Source organism: Danio rerio, chromosome 1 (genome assembly GCF_052040795.2).
Source record: "Danio rerio strain M-AB ecotype USA chromosome 1, GRCz13ab, whole genome shotgun sequence".
Lineage (NCBI taxonomy): Eukaryota > Metazoa > Chordata > Actinopteri > Cypriniformes > Danionidae > Danio > Danio rerio.
In genome coordinates this window covers 42,743,466-42,770,031 of record NC_141021.1, presented here as the reverse complement: position 1 = coordinate 42,770,031, position 26,566 = coordinate 42,743,466, and the positions used below count along the sequence as shown (strand labels likewise).

The 26,566-nt window shown below is 38.3% G+C and overlaps 1 protein-coding gene across 8 annotated transcripts in view; it reads left to right on the top strand.

Annotated features, from left to right (window-relative positions):
- maml3 (mastermind-like transcriptional coactivator 3) overlaps positions 1–26,566 on the top strand; it is a 185,973-nt gene that overhangs the window by 85,342 nt on the left and 74,065 nt on the right. For all 8 annotated transcript variants that reach the window (XR_015476778.1, XR_015476777.1, XR_015476776.1 and 5 more), the window contains exon 2: positions 22,576–24,159. Coding sequence is in view for 1 of the 8 variants with exons in the window: in XM_087237413.1 (XP_087093539.1) it covers positions 22,576–24,159 (1,584 nt within the window). In the remaining 7 variants the exon portion in view is untranslated. The remainder of the gene's footprint in view (positions 1–22,575; positions 24,160–26,566) is intronic.

Sequence of the window (26,566 nt, the reverse complement as noted above, 5' to 3'; positions counted from 1 at the left end):
TTGATTTATTAATGAGTGGATATTGGAGGGATTGTGAAAAGACTTCTCTGTGTGATGTGTAATTGACAGTAAGTGAGCTCAAAATTTGTTTAGAGGAAGTACCGTTAAGCTCTCTGTAGTCCTGCACTTCTGAACTCTCCACTGAAACAGAGACTAACATGGCAGCGCCCGTCACCTATCATAGATCAAATATTATGATCATTATTAAGCTATTTAATCTACGAAATGTATTTAAGCATATTTAAGAATTGGTTTATCAGATATTTCAGCCCAAGCTCACAAGGAAACTATTTTACATATGGTCAGAAATGTGGCTCATTAGTAAGATTTTAAAAGGAAGGAAAACTCCATCCCTAAACCTAAAACTTATTGACGGGTGAGCAAATCGTACAAAGCAAAGAACACATTACAGTCCTTAGAAATGGATTTCAGTAGTCAAGTTAGTAAAAATCAAGACTGCACAGATACAAGGATGATCTAATGCAGAGAAGCCCAAACTAAGGCCTGCGGGCCAACGTTGGCCCCTGGTAACATTTAAACTGGCCCGCCATCCCATCTGAGAATGGTTTAGAGATTGTCATGTCAATTTTAATGTAACCTTTTATTTGCTTGTTTTATTGTTAAGCTACAAAAAAAGCTGAAATGTTTCAATTGAAATAGTGTAAATAAGTCAGATTTAGTTTAAAATGTACATACGACGCATAAAGGACAATGCAGAGCAAATCAAGGCAAAGGCAGCTTCTGCTTGACTTGTGTATTCAGAATTCAACTGCACTGTGTTATAAATGTGGTGGTACATGTTTTTATCACAATAAGTTATCATTACAAAGGTTATGCTGCATTAGTTAATACTATTTAAAGTAATGTTTTCTATTTATTTTAAAATATTATGAAATTAATTAGAAAATTACCCATGGCAACTTTAATCTAAAATAATTTGATATATATTTACCTTTAGCCCACAGCTATCAATGAAAATTGGTTTTCGGCTCGTCATACGAAAAAGTTTGGTCACCCCTGATCTAATGTCATCTTACCTCAGTGTGCTAATATGAGAATATTAAAATATCATGAGCTAAATGGGAATTAAAAATGAAAAAAAAACCTTAACTTTTATTTAAAATGGGACATTTTTGTAAATCTGCAGTCTAGTTTGTTTTAATCGTTTTGAACAAAAAAAATAAAGACTTTAGTATCTGCTTAAATGCTTATTGTACTTTAAGGAATGCTCATATTTGGGTGAAATATGGACGAACCCAATTGCGGGTTAAATTGAAAAGAAAATTGGTCACACTTTATTTTAATGTACAATTTCTGCTATAAATGCACTATTAACTTAAACTTTTAACTTAATAAAGTACTAATTTGCTGCTTTTTAATAATTTGTAAGGCATTTTAGGAAGGAATAGACATGTAGAATAAGATGCACGTCACACCGAATGTGTTTTTTGTGTTGAGAGACGCATCTCTTGAATGGTTTACTAATGTGTAATCAGGGAGGAATGTGTTTGAATTATATTTTGCTCAAAAAATGTTTAATAAAGTTTTAATAAAAGCTTTAACTCTCAAGTAACCATTCATGGGAAAATACTGGGTATACTGTATATCGTATACCGTCATTCCTCCTAAAAATATCGGGATATGATATTTTGCTCATATTGTGCAGCCCTAATTAGGCATCAAAATAACATTGTCCTTAGATGCTGGCTAGACTTCATGACCTAAATCTTACCTAATATAAACATCTTATGTTGTTGTGTGCCTGCTGAGCAATAACCAAATGCACTACAAAATGTTACGTTTACACGCACATGCACAAATAACATGTAAACGCATCAACTTTTCACAGCATAATACTCACTATTCACTACTCATGAGTACTTTTGAAAGGGCTACTTTTTACCCATATTTTAGGTGATATTTACAACAGATACTTTTACTCTGCTTGCACTACATTTTTAGGCAAGTAATGGTACTTTTACCCGAGAAAGACTTTTCAGTGCTCTTTCCACCACTGCTAATAAACAACCAATATCTTATCAATAAGCAGTTAATAAGCCAGTTATTAAAGGGTTGAATTTGTACCTAAAGTGTTATAAAAAAAAAAGATCTAACATTGCCCTTAATTTAAGATGAAGCAACCATGAAGCAGAATGCTACACTGTAAATTTTTTTTAGTTTACAACAGAAAATTACATTTTGCCTCACTAACCTAATGAAATAAGTAACATAAAAACATTAGCTGACTATTTTCATATACTTTTTTACAGTGTAGTTTACATGTGCTACTTTACAGATGCTACTTTGCCATCGCCTAGAGCCCATTTGTGTTTTCAAGTGCAGGCTTTTGCCCAGACATGGCGGATACAAGTGATCAACACACTCTGCTTTAGTCGTGCTGGTTCTTTGACGATGGCTTGGTGTGTCATGGCCTTAACAGATCAAAGAGTTCAAGTGTACAATCAGCAGATATATAGCTTGTCAGTTTTTTATGTTTCCTGAGACTTGAACCAATGACCTTGATGTTGCTAGTGCTGCTACACATAAACCCGTGTTTACCTGCTGACCTGTTTAGCAGTGGTGGTAGCAATGGCACGATCCTTATCTTAATGTATTCTTTCCCTTTATGCTTTGCTGTTCAGTGTTTCTTCGATAAATGTTACAATGCAGAGCACATGACCTTCTGTAATGGCCACCTTCAGAAAACTACTAGAGATCCCAATCTTGAAATGACAAATATTCTCTATTAATAATTACAACATCATTTAGATTTCATTTTTTATTTGTAATGCATTCGTGCTTCAACAATATTTGCTTACTCTTTCCATTCTTTCTCTCCCTTCCTTCCCTATCGCTTTTTTGCTCCTTGGTGTCTCTCTTTCTCACCCTCCTCCCCCTGTTTTATGACTTTCCTCCCGCTTTCAGCTTGATCTCTATGTGAGGGGAGAGATGGAGGGAGAAAGGGAGGTGGTGTAGAGAGGAAAAGGACAGGCAAATGGCCGGATTGATTTACAGAGGACTGAGGACAGCAGGCGCAAGCCCCTCCTCTCCTCACTTCCTTTCTTCCTCCGCCCATCCACATTTTCTCTCTCTCTCTCTCTCTCTGCCCCCTCCCCCTTGCTGTGGTATGGCTCCAAGAACAGGAAGCAGTGGAACACTAAAAATAGAGAAAGAGAGACAGACAGAGAAAAGAGCATTTGGAGAGAGGGAGGGATGGCGAAAGTAAGGATGGAAAGATATAAACAGAGAAATGCTTTGCATAAACAGATGGGTAATTGGAAAGAATGAGGGAGGGAGAGAAATTAGAGTTATAAAGTGGTCAACAAGATGACTGAAGTAAGTTTTTATTTCCTGCAGTCTTTAGATGAAGGTAAACGGCATAAGGGGGAGATAGGAAAAAACAAAGAAGTGTTGAGGTGTCTGTCATCCTCATCCCATCACTGGGGCCGCATCCAAAAACAATGCTGTCCGAGTAGGTACTTCTATGTGCTGTCTGAACCAGGAGTTACCTTTCTATTGTTTTTCTATCTAAGCACATGCTTGGGTATTTTGCGGCATCTTGAGCATGAGTACAACTGTCAAGCATGAGACATGAGACAGTGTCAAGTTCAAAAGAGTTAAAACTTTTACATGCAGCGCCATTCCTCAAGTTACAAAGCAGTGGACCAATCAGAAGAACTCAGAGGTGGGGCAAGCTTTGTTAGCTTCAGTTTACAGTAGCGGGTTGCAATGACAAATAATTTAATTTGACAGAAACATGGTGTAACCTGCTGTATCAGTTGCATTACTTCACTGCCATTCACAAATTCTTTCCTGTGGCCATATGAGAATGTACATTGTGTTTTGGAAGTTGTGTTTGTGTGTCCTCAGTACATCTTTTTGGTTGTTCCAATGAGTAATTTAGGTAGATGTTAAGATGAGTTTTTGTTAGTCTGATCACAAGAAATCCAAAATTCTTCTTCTTCTTCTTCTTCTTCTTCTTCTTTTTCTTCTTTTTCTTCTTCTTCTTCTTCTTCTTCTTCAGAATGAATCAGCAATTTTGAGAGTCTAAACATGCTCAAACTCTCAAAACTTTGCAGACGCACCAGAAGAGGTGAAAAATGACGTTTGTTATAGGTTTCAGAAGTGGGTGTGGCAAAATGCACCCGCCTCATGCACATTTGCCTCCTAGCAATTTTATCAGATCGCATCCAGGTTTTGTTGGTATAATCCAAAGGCCATTGTGATGTAAAATTGCGAAGATTTAGAGTTTTTGAAGTACTTATAACTCACGTTCGATTAGATTCCTCTCCTGAAGACATCTACATCTAATATTTAGTCACCGTCATAGCGCCACCTGCTGACAGAAGAAAGTTTGGCAAAAACTTTTTTTTTAGGTTTAAAAAGGGTTTTTCTTTGGTTTATATATAAATATATATAGGTTTATATATAAATATAGATTAAATTATTATTGTCCATGTTCTCTGTCATCCTCAGGCCACCGGGCAGCGGTGAGCCTTAGTGCGAAGTCCCTTTCATCGCTGCTTACAGCTTTGATTTAACTTCTATTTTTGCTTTGTTGTATTTTTTATATGCTTTAATTTATTGTATTTTATGCCGATGCACTGCATAGAAAAAGACTTGATTGTCCCAGTTCATCTAAATTAATTGAATCTATCTAAACAGAGCTATATATTCATCTGGTAAAATTATACTCGTATCGCAATTTACAGTGTATTGCAGCAAAACAAAATATCACAATGTCTGATTTTTCCAATATCTTGCACCCCTAGTTTAAATCCTCTAAGGGTGTGTTCACACTCATGGTTCAACAATTGATTTGACATTATAGCATTATTAGTCAGGTTTTTTTGACATCACACTGATTGCTCTGGTTAACCAGTTGAAGTTAACCAAAATGCTGTTATGTGATAACATTGACAAGTAAACAAAGGACGAAAAACTGGCAGACAGCACAATGCTTGTAGCTGTGTAAACAATAGCACATTGTATACATCACCCCCAACAAACTACACATTTTGAGAATGAAGCACAGATACAGTTTGAAAACATTGTTTTTATCCACTACAAATGGCAAAATCACTTTGTTGTTTGTTCGCAAGATGCCATGGAGCTGTTGCTAAAGCATTGTAAAGGTTAATTAGTATATTAATGTGTCGAGTATGTGTGGATGGTCTTAGTACGAACCCTGATCCACAACTCTCCAAAAATGTAGCAAGACGCTGTAGTGACAAGTGTGAGTGGGGCAGAGAGCAATGTGAAAGGAGTGAGTAAAATTGTCGTACGTTTGCAGGTTCTTGCCTTTTTTTTTTCCTTAAATGAGTGTGAGTTTAAGCTACTTCTACAGTAAGTTATACCCAAAGCAACCACAAAGACACTCAACACAGATGAACACATCAATAGATAAACCCCACTGCTAGCTAGTTTTTTGGCAGTGGTTTTTTCAGAGCAACACAAACAGAATGCAGAAGTATAAATGCACAGCTGCACTCATCCTATAATACACACTGCAGATGACTACTGCAGCTGGTTTAGTGCAAAAATACACCATACGTTTTGCTGTTGGGTTTGTTAAAGTTCGAATAATGTTCTCATCGCAGATGATCAACTCCAGTAATAGTTGGAAGGTGTATCAGGGTCACCTTTTTAAGCAGGTCTCAGACGGTGCGTTTATTTGGTGCGCACTTGAGTGCGATTTGCTGCTTTCAAACCTGTCCAAATGAACCGAACCTAACGGAAAAAGAACTCTAGTGTAGGGTTGTCAAATATATCTAGTTCAAGTATTACACTGATAAATTGACTGATCTACACTGCTTTAAAATGATCCAATAGCCGTGTATCTGTGTTTGCACACGGTGAACAGTAGTGAAGAATGGTGACCCGATGACCTTCATTTCCAATCACAGTTATTTTTGTTGAACATGTGAACACTATGGCCAATAGGTAATCGCTCAAATGTTAGCAGGAAATTTACTTTTTTTTCAGTAACGATTAGTACCGAATCCGATACTTGTGTCAAACCTATTCTAGTGTGATTTAACCAAACTAAATCAGACAGGTATGAAAGCACTCTATTGAAGTCAAACTAGTTTGAGTTTGAAATATGGTCTAATTCTAACCCAACACATGATCATTTTGAGCATCAGAGCATGTGGATTACAATCAATCATTGTTGCAATAAATGGACTTTAATGAATAGACTTTAAATGTGGATAAACTACTGTCATTTAACTCGAAACATTCCCAAAACATCTCACATGGGCTCATCGGATTGTAATATGTCCAGTTGGTGAGAAGACCTTGAAATAGAGAAGACTTTTAGGACTTTGGTCCTCGGTTGTAAGCCTGAGTGGTCCTGCAAAGGCATGTAGAGCACGATGAAATAATATAGAATGGTCATGACAAAATTCATACACAAGTGGTCACAATAGAGGCATTTGTTTGCATATCAATACCAGGTGGAAATTATAATGAGCCTCTGATGACCACTTGTGATCGCATCACTGCAGACAAATGCAGCTTAATACCAAGTAGGCAAAGGGCCGAAAATCTGTATCCACTCAGTCTGAGGATGCCATTTGGAACAGGTATTTATGTGAGGATTTTAACCTGCAGCTTTTATGCTAATTACCCATTAGAAACGAACACCTCATTAGCATATAACTGCAGAGGCCACTTAGAGCTTATATGTTCACAAACACACATTCCCTGAGTTGAAGGCATCTGAAGGATTAGATGTTCTGTTTTTGTTAGCCGGTTGTTGAGAAAGTAACAAATCGGTGAACTTGGAAGAGTTAATTATGAGTAGCTTCTTCTAAATCATTTTCATCTTTCAACACAGTGCACCTTAGGGTTTTATTTTGGGTAATTTAAGGAAAATCCACCAACGTTTCTTGATCCCCTGCTGGCTGTCAGTAATAAGCTGAAGCTATAATTCCACTGAGTTCTGCAATGATCACCACTTAAGTGATATCAATATGTCTTTTTTTTTGGTCTTCAAGAATGTTGAGTTGTCATGTTTTGTGAGATTATCCTCGATTATCCAGTCGATAAAAGTGTTTTGAAATCTGCAGTCAGTGGATTATGTTTCTGTAGCCATTGGATCTTTAAATGTCATGTAGCAGATGTAGACTTGATCTGGGTTAAAACTGATAATACCACATTCAACCTTTTCAATAAATGGCAGTAACATGTTTTCCAACCCCTTTTCGGCCTTTGTTTGATTGAAGTGATTAGCAGTTTCTTAGCCATCAAATTTATCCCTAACAAGACATCAATTAAATTGGTTGTATATGACATTATGCTGAGAATGATGAACTGATATGAATCACAATGAAATGTTCTATATAATATGAATGTTTATAGTGTATAAGAAATTTGAAATTATTTAATTAATATATGTTTAGATGTTATTTAATGAATACAATACAATTTTTAATTTATACTCTCATCTCCTACTTTATTAGGTACACCTTAGTAGTACCAGGTTGGATCCTCTTTTGCCTTCAGAACTGCCTTAATCCTTCGTGGCATAGATTTTACAAGGTACTGGAAATATTCCTCTGAGATTTTGGTCCATATTGACATGACAGCATCATGCAGTTGCTGCAGATTTGTCGGCTGCACATCCATGATGTGAATCTCCCATTCCACCAAATCTCAAATGTGCTCTATTGCATTAAGATCTGGTGATTGTGGAGGCCTTTTGAGTACAGCGAACTCATTGTCATGTTCAAGAAACCAGTCTGAGATAATTCATGCTTTGACATGGTGCATTATCCTGCTGGAAATAGCCATCAGAAGATGGGTACACTGTGGTCATAAAAAGATAAACATGGTCAGCAACAATACAATACTAGACTGTGGTGTTGACACAATGCTCAATTGGTACTAATAGGCCCAAAGTGTGCCAAGTAAATATGCCCAACACCATTACACCACCAACCCGAACTGTTGATTTAAGGCAAGGTGGATCCAAGCTTTCATGTTGTTGACGCCAAATTTTGACAATACCACGCAGCAGAAATGTGTTTGTTTAGTGTTCAAGTGCTTGTTCAGGCATTAAAGAATTAAAAATGTAAATCATGCTACTGGTCTGAAAGGTACATTGTGCCACCTAGAGTACTGGAGAAATGTTTTGATTATTAGTCTTGCGTTAAAAAGTGTCAATAGTTGTGCCTTTTACAATTATCTTATTATTTATTTTTTATTATTATTATTATTTTTTTTGGACATGTGAAGTAGACGTTTTATTTAATTGGATGTTAATTGGGTGGTAAATTATTTAATTATTGGTTAATTAATTATTTAATTTAATTGGGTGCCAAACAGGTTTTTGCATCTACATAAAGCCTAAAAGTAACATTAGGCTCGTAGTGTGTATGTTGTGTTAGATTAGATTCTGTGTGTATGCTCTTGAGTGAATTCATATAGATTAGGAGTGCCCAAACTCTTTCTTATGAAGGGCCAAAAACCAAACTTAGGGCTCGTGGGCCGAAGGTTAATATAGTTGCCATGGGTAATTTCCTAATATATTTAGTAATATTTAAAAATGACCAGAAAACATTGCTTTATATTAACTAATACATACTGTAATAATACTTATTTGAGTCAAAATCTCACTTATAACAGATTTACACTAGATTGTGCCTTGATTTGCTTGCCAATGTCTTCTGCATATTCCTCTAACCGTCATGTGGCAGTATTTACATACAAATTAGATTCGTTTACAACATTTAATTGAAACATTTAATTTCAGTTTGCTTTTTTGTAGCTCAGCAATAAAACTAACAAATTAAAGCTGCAAGCAGCGATGAAAGGGACCTCATACTAACAAAAATGTTATGTCAAATTAGAATCTGATCTCTGTGTTAAAGGCATTTACCTCAACCCTTTCTATCATTCTCACTCTCCTCTCAGTTGGGATAGTGGGCCAAATCAAAGGTTATAACGGGCCAACTATGACCTGTGAGCCCTACTTTGGGTATCTCTAGAATAGAATAGAATAGAATGTATATTGTGATAACGAATTAAAATTTGACCAGACGATTTTAATATATTTAAACGATTTGCAAAAATTAAATTATAAACAGTTCTTTATGGTTTTTTGGGGAGTCTAATTGTATAAAAGTATAGAAATTAGACCCCCTAGTTTTTTTGGATTCCGCAATCACTGAATCCAATGCAAAATCAACAAAAAGTAGCAAATTTTTTAGATCTGCAAATTTCTTAATTAAACACAAACAAAAACATGTAAACATTCTCATAAAACATTTAATTCCAAACCATATATTCAAATTATATTTATTTCAGTTTGCAATTAATTGTTTTACAGGACTCATAGACGTCGCAGGGTGATGGTCACTGGACGTGAGCGAATTGAAGGACGTTATTTTTAGCTTTACATGTATAGCTGGTAATATGATGTGTGTCAAGTCGATAAATTAATTCGTTTAACTATTCCCTTGCAGTAACGAGAGAAAACCCTTCCCCGCCATTGACGAGTTTTACGGCAATCCAAGTTTTAGGTGTAATACAGTAGGGGAATCCCTAACGCATGTCCAATGTGTGACATGATGTCCGATACTTCTGGGAGTGAAATATGAAAGAAAGTAATATCGTGGATAAAAACAAGAGTTATACAAACTTCCTTTGGTTTAATCCATATTGTCTTTGGCTTTATTTTTATGATTTGTGTCATTGTCGTTGTTTCAGATTACACACCTAACATAGTAGGCTACCTGATATGGTAAATAAGACGTATAATACATATCATATATAAATATATATCACAATATTTTCACACAAAATTACTGCCACTAAATCAGTCATTTTTACCACAAAAAAATCATTAAAAACTAGGGAGTTTGCGAAATTAAACAATCAAATCTAAATTAACATACTTATGATTATATAAATAATTAAAACATGATATTTTATCTTTTTAACTTAAAAATAATCTAATCCTGTGATGTGACTATTGCAGATACATGCATTGCGATATCGATGCTCAAACGATATATTGTATATCATCCAGCCCTGATACCTGTCCAGATGCATGTACATACACACGAGACTCCACTCAAATCAATCTCCTTATCATCAGCCTCATATTCACACAGCGATGAATGGACATCACCAATTTATTAAGTGTGTGACATCAAGTCAGTGGGAGGAGCTTATCCATACGGAAGATCATGTGAGTAATGCACAGATGATTATGAGCAGCTTATTGTGATGAGCCGCTCTTTGTCTTCCCTCCCTCGTTCTCCATGCTTCCTGTTCTCTCTCTCTCTCTCTCTCTCTCTCTCTCTCTCTCTCTCTCTCTCTCTCTCTCTCTCTCTCTCTGGGTGAGGTGCAGTAATTGTCTCTGCTGGCAGGGCTGCTGAAGGCTTTATTGGATTGGAGTAGGATTTCAGGGACTGTGTTTAACATGCACCCAGGCGCTACAGTGCACACACACACACATTCACTCAGTCAGTGTTTAAACAGGCTGCCATTAACAGTGAGGGAGGGAGACGACGAGAGAGAGAGAGAGAAAGAGAGAGAGTATTTAGCAGCGTTTAGGAGGAGGCGGTGTTGCTCAACCAGCGGAAGCCTCGTGTGCTGACTCTCCGTGCCCCCTCTTTCTCCTCCCTCCTTTCTTTTGCTCGCTCCTGTCCTCCCCCTCTTGTCTTCCTTTCCTCTCTCTTTTTCTCCCTCATTAATATCTTATTATATTAGTGTTAGCCAGTGGGTGCTCCTTCCATCTTCACACGTACTGGCACCACACACACACACACATGCTCACAAAAACACTGTACTGGGCTGAGAGTTATTTATAAACCTCTGAATCCCACAGACAGGAACTCATGAGGGAGAGAGTGAGCTTGAGCTGATAGAGAGAGAAAGAGAGAGAAAGGAGGGGTGAGGTAATGCATTTTTTCCAGCTAACCACAACATTCCGAAATTTCTCCAAAACTTTATTTCGAATGTGAATGACTCGTATTGATTGCAAAACAACAGCTTGCGACAAAGTAAGAATTACTCATGCAGTTGTAATACAGCTGTGTGTGCCAATGTATCCGGCTCATATGTTTACATATTGCTTACAGGATCTAAAAGATGTTTAGGCTTTTAAAGCAAATACGGGTGATCAGGGGGAAAAAAATTTATGTTTTTGTGTTTTCCTGAGGAGCGTAACTTTGCTTTAGCAGTTGTGAAAATAGTTTAGAATTTGTATTTTAAGCTTTTGAAATCCATTTTTGAGATTACATCTAATTTTGCTCAAAATTATGAGTTTGTTCCTTAAAATGTAAATAAATAAATAAAAAAACTGAGATATAGACAGATTCTGGTAAACAAAAGATTTATGTAACAGAAGTCAGCTAGCCAAGTGTTATGCTGGTAAACCTCACTCCTCTGGCCTCAAATGCTGCTCTAGCGACAGACGCTAGAGGCCATGGTCTTTAACCTTCTTGTTAAAGAAACCAACTCCAATGCAAAGAATCGCCAATTCGATCCCAGCTCAGTGGGAATTAGTTGCAATAGGACCAGTGGTTTACTTGTGGGGGCTCGTCTGGAATGAGAGTGAAGTTTATGGGGGGTGAGTAAAAAGGAGGCCAGTTTGTGAAGTGCTATGCAGGTAAACCTCACTCCTCTGACGTCAAAAGGTGCTCTATTGACAGACACCAGAGGCCATGGTGTTTACCGTCCTTGTTAGAGCAACCCACTCCCATACAAAGAATCACCAGTTCGATCCCATCTCAGCAGGTTGGGTGCAGAAGGACCAGTTGTTTAAGCGTGAGGGCTCGTCCGGGATGGGAGTGTGGTTCAAGGGGGTGAATGTAACGGAGGCCAGCTAGTGAAGTGCTATGCAGGTAAACCTTACTCCTCTGGCCTCAAATGATGCTCTAGCGACAAACGCTAGAGGCCATGGTCTTTAGCCTCCTTGTTAGAGCAACCGACTCCAATTCAAAGAATCGCCAGCTCGATATCAGCTCAGCGGAAATTAGGTGCAGTTGGACCAGTGGGTTACACATGGGGGCTCGTCTGGAATGAGAGTGAGGTTTAGGGGGGTGAGTGTAACAGAAGCAAACTTGCGAAGTGCTATGCAGGTAAACCTCACTCCTCTGACCTCAAAAGGTTCTCTAGTGACGGACAATAGAGGCCATGGTCTTTAGCCTCCTTGTTAGAGCAACCGACTCTCATTTAAAGAATCCCTGGTTCAATCCCTGCTTAGACCAGGTTGGGTGCAGTAGGATCGGTGGTTTACATGTGAGGGCTCATCCGTGATGGGAGTGAGGTTTAGGGGGGTGAGTGTAACAGAGGCCTGCTAGCGAAGTGCTATGCAGGTTAACCTCTCCCATTTGGCCTCAAATGGTGCTCTAGCGACAGACATCAGAAACCATGGTCTTTAGTGTTCTTGTTAGAGCAACCGACTCTTATGCATACAATTACCAGTTTAACCCCAGTTCAGCACGGGTTGGGTGCAGTTGGACCAGTGGGTTACATTTAAATTTTTAAAAATGGCAAGCAAAATGACAGAATTCTGAGTCCAAATCTCTCGTTTTAGTGTTGTTTCGTCAGGTTTGTGAGAAATAGCTTAAATTTAATTGTTGTCTGAGTATTTAACAATTATCTTACAAGTGTATATCGTCAAGGTCTGTTCTGAGGGTAGTACTTTTTCTCATACTTGAGCCTCCACGTCAAAGTTCTTGAAAGCAAAGAAGGTCAAGGTGTTCCAGGATTGGCCAGCCCAGTCACCAGGCATGAACATTATTGAGCATGTCTGGGGTAAGATGAAGTAGGAGGCATTGAAGATAAATCCAAAGAATCTTGATGGTCCTAAAAGAAAGCTTTCTTCGCCATTCTGGATGACTTTATTATCAAGTTATTTGAGTCATTGCAGAGATGTAGGGATGCTCATGGGAGTCATACACAATATTAATTATTTTACCAATGCACCATGACTTTGTATTCTGTAATGTACATTATTTCTGTTAAGTGACAAGACTTTTGTCTGAGCAAAGTCAGACCTTACTGTCCTAATTAAATAGTTAAAAATCAAGCCATGATCATATTTTATTTTGTTTAAATAAACGTAATCTAAAGGCCTTTGCCTTTCATATAAACCATTTCTGATACCAAATGATCAACAGGAAGTCAAGTTATTACTTGTTGTTCCTAAAACTTGGATAGGTGACAAGACTTGTCATGTAGTGAACAGTAATTGAATAATCAAATGTAAACTAATACTATATAGTCTTCATTGTGTAATAAAATTAATCATTACATGTAGTTATAACATACTGTCACAAGCCTCTAAACACATGCAAATGATAGATTATAATCTAAACTCAAAATTGCATATCCTCCTTTTGCAAATGATCACATTGCGATATCTACGCTGTAACGATATATTGTGCATCCCTACTTTACACTGAATATAGAGCTAGCAAAAATAATTTAAAAGCACTATAATAAACTGAGGCAGACTGTTAAAAATACCGGAAACATCGGATCAGTTTAATTCTTGATTGATCATTCAGGCAAGAATTAAAAAATATATTTATCACAGATTGAACTTAACAGATTTATGGGTTCAGCCAGGGTTACTTTACTTGTGAACATGATTGGTCCGGGCAACAGAGAGTATACGATGATCTGCAGGAGCTACATAGAGTTGTTTAAACTCTTGAACAGAATCATTTGTGTAATTTTAGTTAATATGTTGTCTAATTGAATGTATGCAAATTTATTCTATGGCAAATAGCATCCTCGGGATACAATAAATAAAATACAATATTTATGAATGCTCTGATTTATTCTGCTAGTGTGTAAACTTATGAGCACAACTGTCTGTGCGATAAGATGTTTCTTTAACCTCTTAAATTAAGGGGTTGTGCACTCTGCTTATTTTAAAGTCTAATGAGTTAACACACACGCACACGCTTAGATGAACCACATTTTACAGACAGAAGTACTCTGAGTAGTATTTACCATATAGGGGAGTGTGTGTAAGGGCCTTTGTGTGTGTGTTTGGCTGTGTTATCTGTGGTGTGTCAAAGGTCAGTCTGCCTTTTATTGTACTGTGCACATTCAAGAGCTCATTTAATGATGTGGATTAAACACATAAACACACTTATACATGTTCATTTGATTTAGCCTCTAGCCTGCTTTTCACACAAGACACATGGAGCCTAAAACAACCGTTTTGGAGTCATTTAAGATGCATCCGAATGTTATTTGCTCGTATGTTTAGCACAAGAAGCATCCTCAAATCTAGTACTTGTTCTGTGAGGCCTTAAAAGGTATCGTTCACCCAAAAATGAAGCAACTACTCTCAAGTGGCTTCAAAACTTTGAGTTTCTTTATTCTGTCAAGAACAAAAGAAGATAGTTTGAATAAAAATGGTAATTATGGGCATTTATAGCATGAAACAAATTCTATTGAAGTAAATGGTTTCTGGTTTCCAGCAGAATATCTTCTTGTGTGTTCAACAGAAGAAAGTAAGTCAAACAGGTTTGGACCTAGTAAAGGGTGAGTAAATCATGACAGAAGTTTGAGTTTTGGGTGAACTATCCCTTTACGAAACTGTTTGTGCAAAATGCCTGAATATAAATGGGTCTGAAACATTGTGCTTTCAGAGAATTGGATTGCTGTTGGGATGGAATGCATTCAAAAAGCCACAAAGACTGCTTACTTTTTTATCTAGGATAAGCGTTCTTACACATTTTGTAAGAAAGGTACAAAAAAACAAGGTATTTATTCATACTTCACTTTAAAATGTGTATAGATACCAGGCATGAAAAGCTTAGTGCTGATACATAAGTATTAACCAGTGTCTATTATGTGTGTCCAATGTGTCACCCCCTTCCCTTAGTTCCAGCCTTCTGCGATGAGCAAACAGGATGTTGGGTGCTCCCAATTTTGCTTATGTGGTGTGGAATGTTGGACAGCTTTTCTTACGTAGTGGAAGAGACTCTAATTCTGAATACCTTGTTCTGAGTAATGTTAGTGGAAATCCATTAGCAGCTTTTCCACTATTGGGCCGAACAGTTCAGTTTACAGAACTATTGCATTGTGTGCTGATCCGGGCCAGTCACCATTGAAACAGTTTTGTTTTCCACTGTAGTGCTGATAATAGAACTTATTTAAATGTTATACAATTGCATTAGTTGTTGTTTTTGGTAATATATTTGTACTGTAACCAGCAGTATGGATGATTTCTGTTTTTGGGACTGATATTTATTTAGTTGAATAACTATAACTAACTACTTGGAGCACCTGCACTCAGTTTTAGCTACAGTGGCAACCTGGCAACAGAATGGTGATGTTGTGGTTGTCTAACTCAGTGGTTCTCAAAGTGGGGGTCGGGACCCCCCAATGGGTCGCGGGACAATGAAGGGGGGTCACCTGTGTAACGGAGGCCAGCTAGTGTATGCTGTGCAAGTAAACCTCCCTCTTCTGACCTCTAAAGGTGCTCTAGCGACAGATGCTAGAGGCCATGGTCTTTAGCCTCCTTGTTGGAGCAACCAACTCCCATGCGGAAGGTCGCCGGTTCGATACCAGCTCGGATCGGGTTTGGTGGCGTAGGACCGGCGGGGTTACCCTGGTGATTTCCAAATATCTATTTATTTTTATTAAACCATAAGAATTACTATATTTTATCCATAACCTACTGAAAAGAAAAAAAAAATTAATTGTTAATAGTTACTATATAGTTACTATAATAGCTCATAGTTACTAGTTCTATTGGATTGCGACCCCTGGGGTAATCATTATATTAAAGACTTAGCAATAGCGTCAGATGCAGCAGATTGATTTTATAATACCAGGTTAAACTTTCCGGCACATTTACAGCACTTACATACATAAATAAACGAAGAATAGACTTGGGTCTATTGGTGTGTATGCGCATTTGCATGCAAGTTTTCTGCTTTATAACCACCTCAGGGGATATTGGGGGTCGCGAGTCACAGGCATTGTTATTTTGGGGGTCACTGGCTGAAAAGTTGGGAACCCCTGGTCTAACTGCGCCTAGAATTCTGTGTTGACAATGGTTTGGTTTGAAATTGTACAACGCTATTCCACGCTCACATGGAACCATACTTCACTGTTCTTGGAACAGTTCAGCATGATAGTGGTAAAGAGGCTGTAGTATATAGTGATTAGTGCATGGTGCAACATTTGAGACAAATTTTTTCATTTGCTAATTTTATATTTCAGTGGCATAGCCCCACCTATTGTGAAATTCTATTAGCTCTAATATCTCTGCTGTTTATACTGTAACATTAAGTGTTGGCTTGAGATTGCAGCACAATTTTGGACAGATAGATTACTTGTCACTATAACTGGATAGTACTGTATCAAAATTTGGCACTTTCTTCTATTTCTCATTTGCATTGTGCGGTACTTTATATTACAACACAATTCTGTATAGGTCACCCATTTTCCCCTTTCACTGCCAACATTATGTTTACTTAGTAGGCATGGTGTATCCCAGAAAGTTGCGATTTAAACCTATTCATGCCTCAAGAAGAAAACTGATCAGGCTGTTCACATATTACACACTCAAGTAGATCAATGTAGATGTGGTGCTCAAATAGAGAGAGAAAGCAGAGCAGTTCACGCTTTACACAAGTTTAGCTGAGACATGTAAACAGCTCTATAAACAACAATGAAGGACAGCAGGCATGTGCCTGTTAAGTCTTGTTTTTAATTCTGTGTCATGCAATCGTCGTGACCCACGCCACATACATTGCTTTTAGCCATACATTTATACTTCTGCGTGCTGTTTGTGTTGCTCTGCAATAACTCTTCTGAAACCCTAGCTCAGGGGTGTCCAAACTCGGTCCTGGAGGGCCGGTTTCCTGCATAGTTTAGCTCCAACTTACTCCAACACACCTGCCTGGAAGTCTAGTATACCTAGAAAGAGTTTGATTAGATGGTTCAGGTATGTTTGGGTTAGAACTAAAATATGCAGGACACCGGCCCTTCAGGACCGAGTTTGGACACCCCTGCCCTAGCTGGCAGTAGGTTATGTTATGTTTCTCTGTCTCAAGATTATCTGCAGATGGTTCGTTTTTTCTGAACGCTACCTTAATTTACAAATAACTAAAACTCGCTCATTCAGAGGCGGTAACTGGAGAACGGGTGAACTTGTAAACAATCGCTTTATCGGGCTTGCGGCTTTAAGCACTGCCAACACTCGGCACAGATACCCAAGCCAACCAATCAACTCGTGCTACCTGTCGTTACAATGTGTAGTTCCATTTTTTGAGAGGTGTGCGACTGTGCGAAGTTTCGAAGTTTTGTTTGTTCATTGCTGTGCATTGATGTCATAATATTATTTTTATGGTATGTTTCATCTCTATATTTTAAAATGTTGCATATTTCTGTTGATATGTTGCCGATTTTGTCGTTCCTCTGGCTTGTTGCACACACAAGCGAAAATTCTCAATAATCCAACAGTGTTTGTCAGCAAAGCTAGCTCTCCTCTTAAGGTACTGTACATTTATGCTACATAGAGTATGTGCCCATAAAAGTAGTATGGTATTTTTCGATACCTTGGTACTGCTTCTTTTGTAATCGTTTTTTTTTTTAAGGGTTTTTAACCTTTATTAGATAGGACAGCAAAGTCTTGAGAGCAGAAAGAGAGGAGGATGATCTGCTAAGAACCTTAAGCCATGAATCTAACTTGCTATGTTGTCACACTAACCACTAGACTATTAGTGATGACACTTTGGTACATCTGACAGTAGAAACGGGAAATACATACAAACAGTATAGTACTGTACAAAACCATACTGGTCTATTTTTAAACCATACAAACCTATTTATGCTAAGTGCATGCTGTAACATATCAAGACCACTAACATTAGATGATCCTCAAGGTTGTGTTTTATTTATTATTGTTTGATGTTACAGGATTTAGGTATGCTTACATTAAGCATTGCGTATTTAGTCAAAGAATAGCTTGCAGAGATTGAAAGAAGGTGAACGCAATGAACATCAGCATAGGGAAGGTATAGCAGGAAAGAAAACATTAGGGAGGGAGCCCACTAGAGAGATTATTGGCAGAAGTGTCCAGTGCACTCAGCCCGGGAGCTGGGGGGAGGCGCTTCAGGATCAGGAGGTTGCTATAACAACTGCACCTTGGTGGTTCTCTCTCCAGTCACATGAAAGCATTAGCGTCTGTCTGAAGAGCTCTTCTGTCTTTCCCTCCCTCCCTCTTGTATTCCTCTCCCTCCCTTTATCCGTGTGCTCTCCCACATGGTGACTGTGAAGAGAGCAGGAGAGGGAGTGTGTTTGTGTGAGCTACTGAACACTTTAATAGGCAGTGAAATGGAGAAAAACAAACATCAGCCTCCCCCCTCTACACACGGACTTTCTCTCTCTCTACCTCTGCTGCGTGTTTTCTTAACCCTGCCATGCTAGTTAAGGCTTGGGGGAGGTTTCCTCGCCATTCTTATCCTATTACAGCGGTTTCCAGCCAAACGCTGCTAGCTAGATGGCTCTTTCTGTCTGCGGCTTATGGCGTCGGTCCGTAGCGTTGCGCTCGACCCCAGATGCTGGTAAAGATGTCTGCTTGAGGGGGCTGGTGGTAAACATACTTAATTACGCCTCGCTTAGCATGCAGGGGCTTTGCAGGAAGATGATCATTATTGATATCAATCATGTGCCATTCGGAGAGGATTCAACCGATAGGGTGCAGGAGCGGAGGGAGCGAATGCTTAGCGGTGTCATCAACAAATTTATGAGGCAACGAGAGGACATGTTTGCACAGCAGAATGTGTTTGTCAGGGCTTCAATTCTAGCGATAATTATGGTTATTTTCATACTTTCATCTAGGATGGAGTAACAAAATGACCATGTATACAATAATAAAAATAATATTAATAATAATAATAATAATACACAATAACAGTGAATAATAACAATAAAAATAATAAAAATAAACAATAATGACACACAATAACAGTAAATAATAATAACAAACAATGACACGCAATAACAATTGATTATATATATATATATATATATATATATATATATATATATATATATATATATACGTATGTGTGTGTGTGTGTGTGTGTGTGTGTGTGTGTGTGTGTGTGTGTGTGTGTGTGTGTGTGTGTGTGTGTGTGTGAATGATTGTATGATTATATATTAATAATAATATTTGCATTATACTTTAAAAATAAATTGCATTTAAAAAATATTAAATATATTATAATACTAATTATTAAAATAAGGCTAAATAAATTTAAATATTCAAACAAACAAATGAAAATAAAAAATATATTTTATATTTACATTTATTTATAAAAATAATATTAACTCATTCTTATAAAATGTATTAGACTACAATTATTAAAACAATAAAAACACTGAGTACAGTTCAACATTTTATAATGTAGCTTAATATAATGTAAACAATTTCAAAATATTATTTTAAACATTTTTATTGTATTTTTTTCTATAGAGGTGAATTTTATATAGTGTCTGTGACACCAAATAGATGTTGAAAGCCCCTGCATTACAATACAATTTATCTCAGACTCAGCTTTATTATCCCGTAAGGAAAACTAAAATTGCAACAAGGTACCATAAAACAGGCGAAGTTTTATGTACACATTAAAAAAAATAAATAAATATATATATATATATATATATATATATATATATATATATATATATATATATATATATATATATATATATATTACCACACAACATCCATACACAATCCATACAATTTATAGACAGAAAAGCCCCACCAGTAAATAATTCTGTTATATGAATTATAATATTTATAATAAAACGTAACATAATTGTTGTTGTGAGTAAATCTTAATTTATTTACTTCATTTATTCATAATTTGATTGCCACTAATGTGACTTATTTTGGGTGCATTTCACCCCTAACCTATGGAAGGTAAATCCTGCTGTTTTTAAATAAATCATGTAAACATTGAAAATTAAAATGAAAACCAGATTAACTTGAGGCGGAAATGCAGTAAAAACGAAATGTTAAATCCGCAACTTCATTTTATTTATAGATTTGACAGGGACGATGTGTTGTCACAGTGAAAATAAAAATTAAATCATTTCATTTTCAATTTTGGCAGTTATTTTGCAAACAGTGAAATTGTTAACCTGGTTTTCATTTTAATTTCCAATGATTATTTGATTTATTTTAAATTGGCAGGATTTACCTTCCATAATAACTGTTTTATACCTCATAAAAAACAAAAACATTGGTTACCTGTTCACATGGGCAGTATTGGAACTGTTTTACCTACAGGACAATTTCAGAATCACATCTATTTTCTAAATGTAGTTGCCAAATCCCTAGCACAGACTATTTGAACCTATCCTGTTTCGTGTGTTCTAGATTTCTGCCTCGATTTCTTTTTTTCTCTCTCGTCCCATCATTCACTCTCCCCATGTGAGTGACAGTCATCCTAATCGTCTTTATGGCATGATAAACGGCACGAATATTGACAGCCGTCGTGACGACGGTTGCCTTGACAACCCCCTTAGCTGTTGCACACAACAGAGGTGTAACAATGAAAATGCGACCCGGCACAGACCTACAGTCAACACAAATGCAAAGTGCATATCTGAGCTTGCTACAGCTTTCCTTCAGTACAGTAATGTGCCTGTTAAGCAGTGTCTTCGTGAGGTAGATTACAGTTTTAGATGCATGGATGCGCCTTTTTATCACGCTTATCTCCTTCTTTTGCATAAAGCTAGCCAGTAAACATCAGCCTTTCTTGTTCCCCGTCATGATCTTGCTGTTCTTCTGGTCATGTAGAGAGAGACAAACTGAGAGAGATAGAGGGAGGGGGACTAGACATATTGCCTCAGAGGAGAGCTGTAGAGAAGATCCATGAATCTTGTTGTTTCAGAATCTCATTTCGCATGTTTCAGCTGAGTGTTGTGTGTGTGTGTGTGTGTGTGTGTGTGTGTGTGTGTGTGTGTGTGTGTGTGTGTGTGTGTGTGTGTGATTTCTAACATACATAGACACACTCAAGTCCATTGGGATACAGCAAAGGAGGTGGGTGGGATCCTGCTGTTGTGTACAGGGAGAATTTGTTGCTAATGTTCTTGCGGTTCGTCTACGTTCTGGGTTTACACTCACATAATCGCACACATTTCACTTCTGTAATTAACACACCGGTAAATGTGTTCACTGTGAGAGTCATTAGCGCAAGCGGAAAGATGAGGAGAGATGATGGGAAATGCTTTTCACCTTCGTTTCTATCCTCACCTCTGAGGAGGCATCTATAACTCCTTCCCCATCAATACTCACTGTTGTTCGTTCTCCACTGCTCTGCCCTGCAGTAACGGGCAGGAAAGGGATTGTCTGCAAAGTGGCGCGACTGAATGTTAGAAGAATTATTTGTGGTAAACTCGCATTATGACTGATTGTAGTTACTTTAAAACCTTTTTTTGCAATTTACTGTGTTAATAAATTTAGCAATTTAAGGTAAAAACCACAGTTTTAAGGTTTGTCTTCTTTGATCCCTAACCTTTGTGATCATGTACGAATGTGTAAGTGTCTAGCATGCTTGTGGTGCACGGCTTAGACGCAGCTTAATGGCTGAGACAAATTAAGCAGAAGAACACTGTGGGAAGAAAGTGTGCCCATGTGTGAACAATGAAACTCGTTCATTTTGCAAGTGATTCCCTCCACCTCTATGCACTCTCTGACTCTTTACTCACTCTGTGTAATTGTAAAGTGATAACTGATTCTTGCCACCTTGTTTTCTCTTCTGTCAGTGATTCTCTGTGCAGTGATATTAGTATGTGTGGCTTCAGTAAAGCAGGGATCTGCGAAACATATCCCACATTAAAATTACAGTATGTTGTACAGTAATTAGAAGAGTTAAACAACAGTTTTCAAGTCGTTTTGGAGCCAGCCTAATCGGTAAAGTTTTCCTTGAGCAAAACCTGACTTGTATGATTGATCTACACATAACTATTTAGATTAATCAACCAAAGGACCTCAATGCCTAGCCTGTTATTGCCTCATGAAGTCTCTGTTTAAACCTATTCACCTTTGTAGATTACAGAAAAGCATTACTGGAATTAAGTGTAGGCAGTTTATGTTGATCAAAATAGCAGCTCTCTTTTGACGTCAATCGACACCTCAGTGAAAGATGTCTTTACAGCCAGATAACCAAAAAGACAAGGCACTCAAAGTAATTTCAAATTAATGTGTAATGTTTGTAGAAGTAGGTTACACATAACCGCAGTGGAGGTTGCTGACTTAAAACTTGTGCTATTGTGAAATGTTTTGTTAGCAAGAACATATTACCTATGTAAATTTTGGCATTCTGGACCAAAAACCACTCTGACGTGCTTGTGCTTTAAAATGTAAATAATGTTTGAATAGTGCCACGTTTATAGTTTATAGTGTATAAATAGTGCAGACTATTTATACACTGAGAAACCACTTCACTGGGTTGCATTATGTAAGATATTGTTGAATGTAGGACAACAGTCTTCTGAAAATGTGTTTCATATGCACCTGAAGAGACTTTCTAACCATTGTTTTCTCTCTTTTAATTTCTCTCTCAGCTCCAGGAGACGGTAAAGAGGAAACTGGACAGTGCCCGGTCTCCTTTAAATGGTGACCAAAATGGCCTCAGTGATGGAAGTTACTCCCCCACTACAAAGAGACTGCGAAAGGAAGGATGCACTGGAATGGACTCTCTCGGTAGCCTCCCACCCATTTCCCCTCTTCATCAAATGGACATTAAACCCACCTTGCCCTCGGGCAACAACAGTGCCTCCTCAAACAATGGAACTGGCAATGGCAATGCTGGTACCAACCACATTACTGGACGACCTGAGGATTTAGGCAAGAATGGTGGAATGCCAGATATTAAACTGAATGGATCATTGGATTTGGACGATGGCTTTAGCTTACTAAAGGACTTGAAACAAGAACCGTTGGATGATGGAGCAGGTATAGAGTCTTCAGAAACATCACTTTCAAATCAGAACAAGCTCTTCTCTGATATCAACCTGAATGACCAGGAATGGCAGGAATTGATTGATGAATTGGCAAACACTGTGCCTGAGGATGACATGCACGACCTCTTCAACGAGGACTTTGAGGAGAAGAAGGAGGTGAGTGACTTCACGCGGGTTACAACAGAACAAACGCAGCTTGCACAAGACCCAGCACCTAACTCTGTAGCTACGGCACCCAACAGTGCACCACAACCGCAGAGTGGACAGATGCCCATGGGGTCACCTCAGGTGCGGCCATCTTCCTCTGGTCCCCCATTTGCAACTGCTGCCAGTGGTACACCACCCCAACAACCCTTGCAACAGTCACCAGCAGTCGGCATGCCATCAGGATCACCCGCTAACTGCGTTGCTCGTTCTCCGCAAACTCCCACCCAAGCGCAGACCCAGGCCTCAAGGCCGGGGAATGGATTTATGATGAATGCAGGTCCTGCCGTTGGCCCAGTTGGATCAACTCCAGTAGCAGGAGGTGGTCCTGGATCAGGCGGAACAGGTGGAGGAGGTGTACCTGTCCCGCCCACCTCTGAACTATCACCGGCTGAGCAGCTCAAGCAAATGGCTGCTCAACAGCAACAACGGGCTAAGCTTATCCAACAGAAACACCAACAGCAGTCCCAAGCAGCGAACTGGTCACCTGCAGGAGCGCCTACAAGCCCTTACAGTGGACCCTTTAATCCAGACAAACCAAATAGCCCCATGATGTATACGCAGGCTTTCAATCCTAGCAACACAATGGGGCCAAAAGCACCAAGCATTAACAACTACCTCCCACAGAACCATATTAACATGCTCAACCAGCAGCAGCAACAGCAGCAGCCTAATAACTTGGCTGCTCAAAACAGCCACAATAAGCAGCTGTCTTTTAGCAACACCAAGCCGCTGACTCATTTTAGTGGAGTAGACCATATGAATCAGCGGATGACGCCACCGATGGCCAATCAAGCCAAAAACCCAATGATGCCCTACATGCAGGGCAATGCAGCGCAAGGGGGTGGGCCACCTCAAGCTCCAGGGCCAATGCCCAGTCAGACAGCCCATTTAAGTGAAGAACAGAAGAAGATGATGATATTAAAGCAAAAAATGATGAGTCAAGGCTTGCCGTATGGCCCTATGCAGCCGCATGTACAGGTAAGATCCTTGATTTTATTCCCGAATTGTTATACTAAGCTAAAACTAGGTGCCGCTCTTGCATTTTCATTGATGTTTTAATATAATATTTTGTTCACCAAGGCTGTGCTTGTGAATTTGTTTAGGAGCTAATCTTTTGAGATATTCATGCTCAGATGAAAGTTGTTCCATTGAGTTGTCAGCTTTAAAGCTATTTCAATAATACTTAGTGTACTTTATGTACCGTACTGTTCTAGACAAGTTCAATAGTTTTTGGTTTTAATGGGAACATCTTAGCAGTTTGTTTTAAATTGGTCTGATTCCATGGATTGTCGGACATTTTGTTTAAGCTGATCTATTTGAGTTACTTGAACTCTTTGCATGTAAATAATAACTTCTGAAAATTCTTGTTTAAAAATTCCATTTCGAATGAAGACTTCTACTTTTGTTGTCAATTCAAATTCAACTCAAGGTCCATTATTTCACCCAAACATCTATCCCCCTAATTGACCGGCTGTTGCATATTGAACACATCAGATTGAAGCTCTAATTTGATTGCCTTCATACAATAATCTGTTGAAGAAGAGTTAATCACTTGATTTGATTTGTTTTAGTGAGGCAATGTTTTTGAAATATATTCAGAGGTTTATTTAAGGAACTGAGTAGTGGGTGATTTAGATAACCACAAACATCTACTGTTTATCTTTCTGCTGTTATTTTGTATGTGGAATATTCTGTTCTTATCTCATTTTCTGCTATCATTTATTGTATTCTAGTCAGTCGTGTGTGAAAATTGAGGCACCATCTTTACATTTTCTGTAGTCATTATTGGTCTGTTATTGTGGTGTATTCTACAGTATTTCAGATACTTCCAAACCTAGAAGCATGACACCTAAAACACCTTGTTAATCAGGTTTTGAGATACGAGATGCAAAATTGTCCACATTTCTTGCAGTTTAATGAAACTTTTAGTTATACAAGGCTAAATGTTAACACTTATGCATTGAGATAACGCTTCCGCACTGGGCAGTTTGCCTAGAGACATGCAAAGAGTCTAACCGATAAGTCCTCACCCATAACTCTGGATTTTATGTCTGTGTTGTGCGGTGGGACAGTAATGGTTCCTGTTGCCCTGAGCAACAGCTAGCTCTTGGAATAGGAAATCGACACTCTGTAATATATTTATGCCTATGCGCCAACCTCCGATGTCCCCCTGGCCACCAAAATCCCTTTTCCTCATCCTATCCTTGGTATAAAAACGCTGTCTCTTCTTTTAGGTTTTCAGATCATTATTATCACTGCTCACTTAAATGTCACTGCCATTTTCTCCTTAGATGTAACCACTGGCCTTCAGTCCACGACTAATGAGAAGTGTAAAATTTGTTGGGATCTGTTGTGTGATTATCTAACACAAATCATTAGTTAGGCTACTGTTTACTTAAAAATGTCAGCCAAGACTGCCAGAATGCCTTTGTTATTGGAAGGGTGAGAGTACTGGTGGTGGTCTCGGTTGCCGAAGAGGTCTCGAGTCTGCTAGCTTCTGAACTGTAAATTATTCTCATTAATGGTGACATCCTCAGCCCCTCCCATGCACCCTCTCTCTCCTCCTTTCATTTTATCCATCTGTTCATTGGGTTCTGTAGCTCTTGCTCTGAGATTAGATATTCCTCCACCCCTTCTCTCTCTCTCTCTCCCTCTCTCTTTTTTTTCTTCCTCTGCATCTCCCTTGCCCCCCCTTCCCTTCTTCCCTCGTTCTCTCTCCTCAGAAGCAATAAAGGGGTAGATTTATGATGGTTGGTTCCTTTGCAGCCTGAGGAAAATGCGGTAGAACAGTGAAACGAGGTAGAAAGATGGAAAAAGGAAGAGAATGAGGGGAAAAAGCTGAATTAAGGTGGACCATAAGTAAAAGATGGTTTAAATTATGGAACAGGTGTAAAAGAAATCAAAGACTAAATGGGAGAAAGGCAGTATGGAGGAGGATGGATAAAGAGAAATTTCTGCTCATTTGGAATTTTGCCTCTTCCTAAATATGCTTACAACAGCAGGGTTTTTACAGCTTAAATGACTTGGCAGCTGAAAAATGTTTTGATTTTTGTCAGTAGTTGGCTTGCTCTATGTACTTGACCCAACAAAAATGCCGGTTTCATTGCTTTCGATGTAGTGGATATAATTATAACAAACATTTGCTAATTCTGCACATCATGTTTTCCCGGCCACCTAAGACCAGCCTGACTAGTGCCTTCATCACTAATGCTAATTTTTGTTTTGCCTGAGGTCTGCATATCAAAATTACTCCTTCGCTTCCTGTGCTTTAGCACAGCATCGTTTCCCGTTTCTTGCACTTATTAGTGGTAAATGTTGTTACACGCAAATTAGAACAATAATGGACCTGCAGTGAAGTACCTACCGCAATATCTTTAAAGGAGCC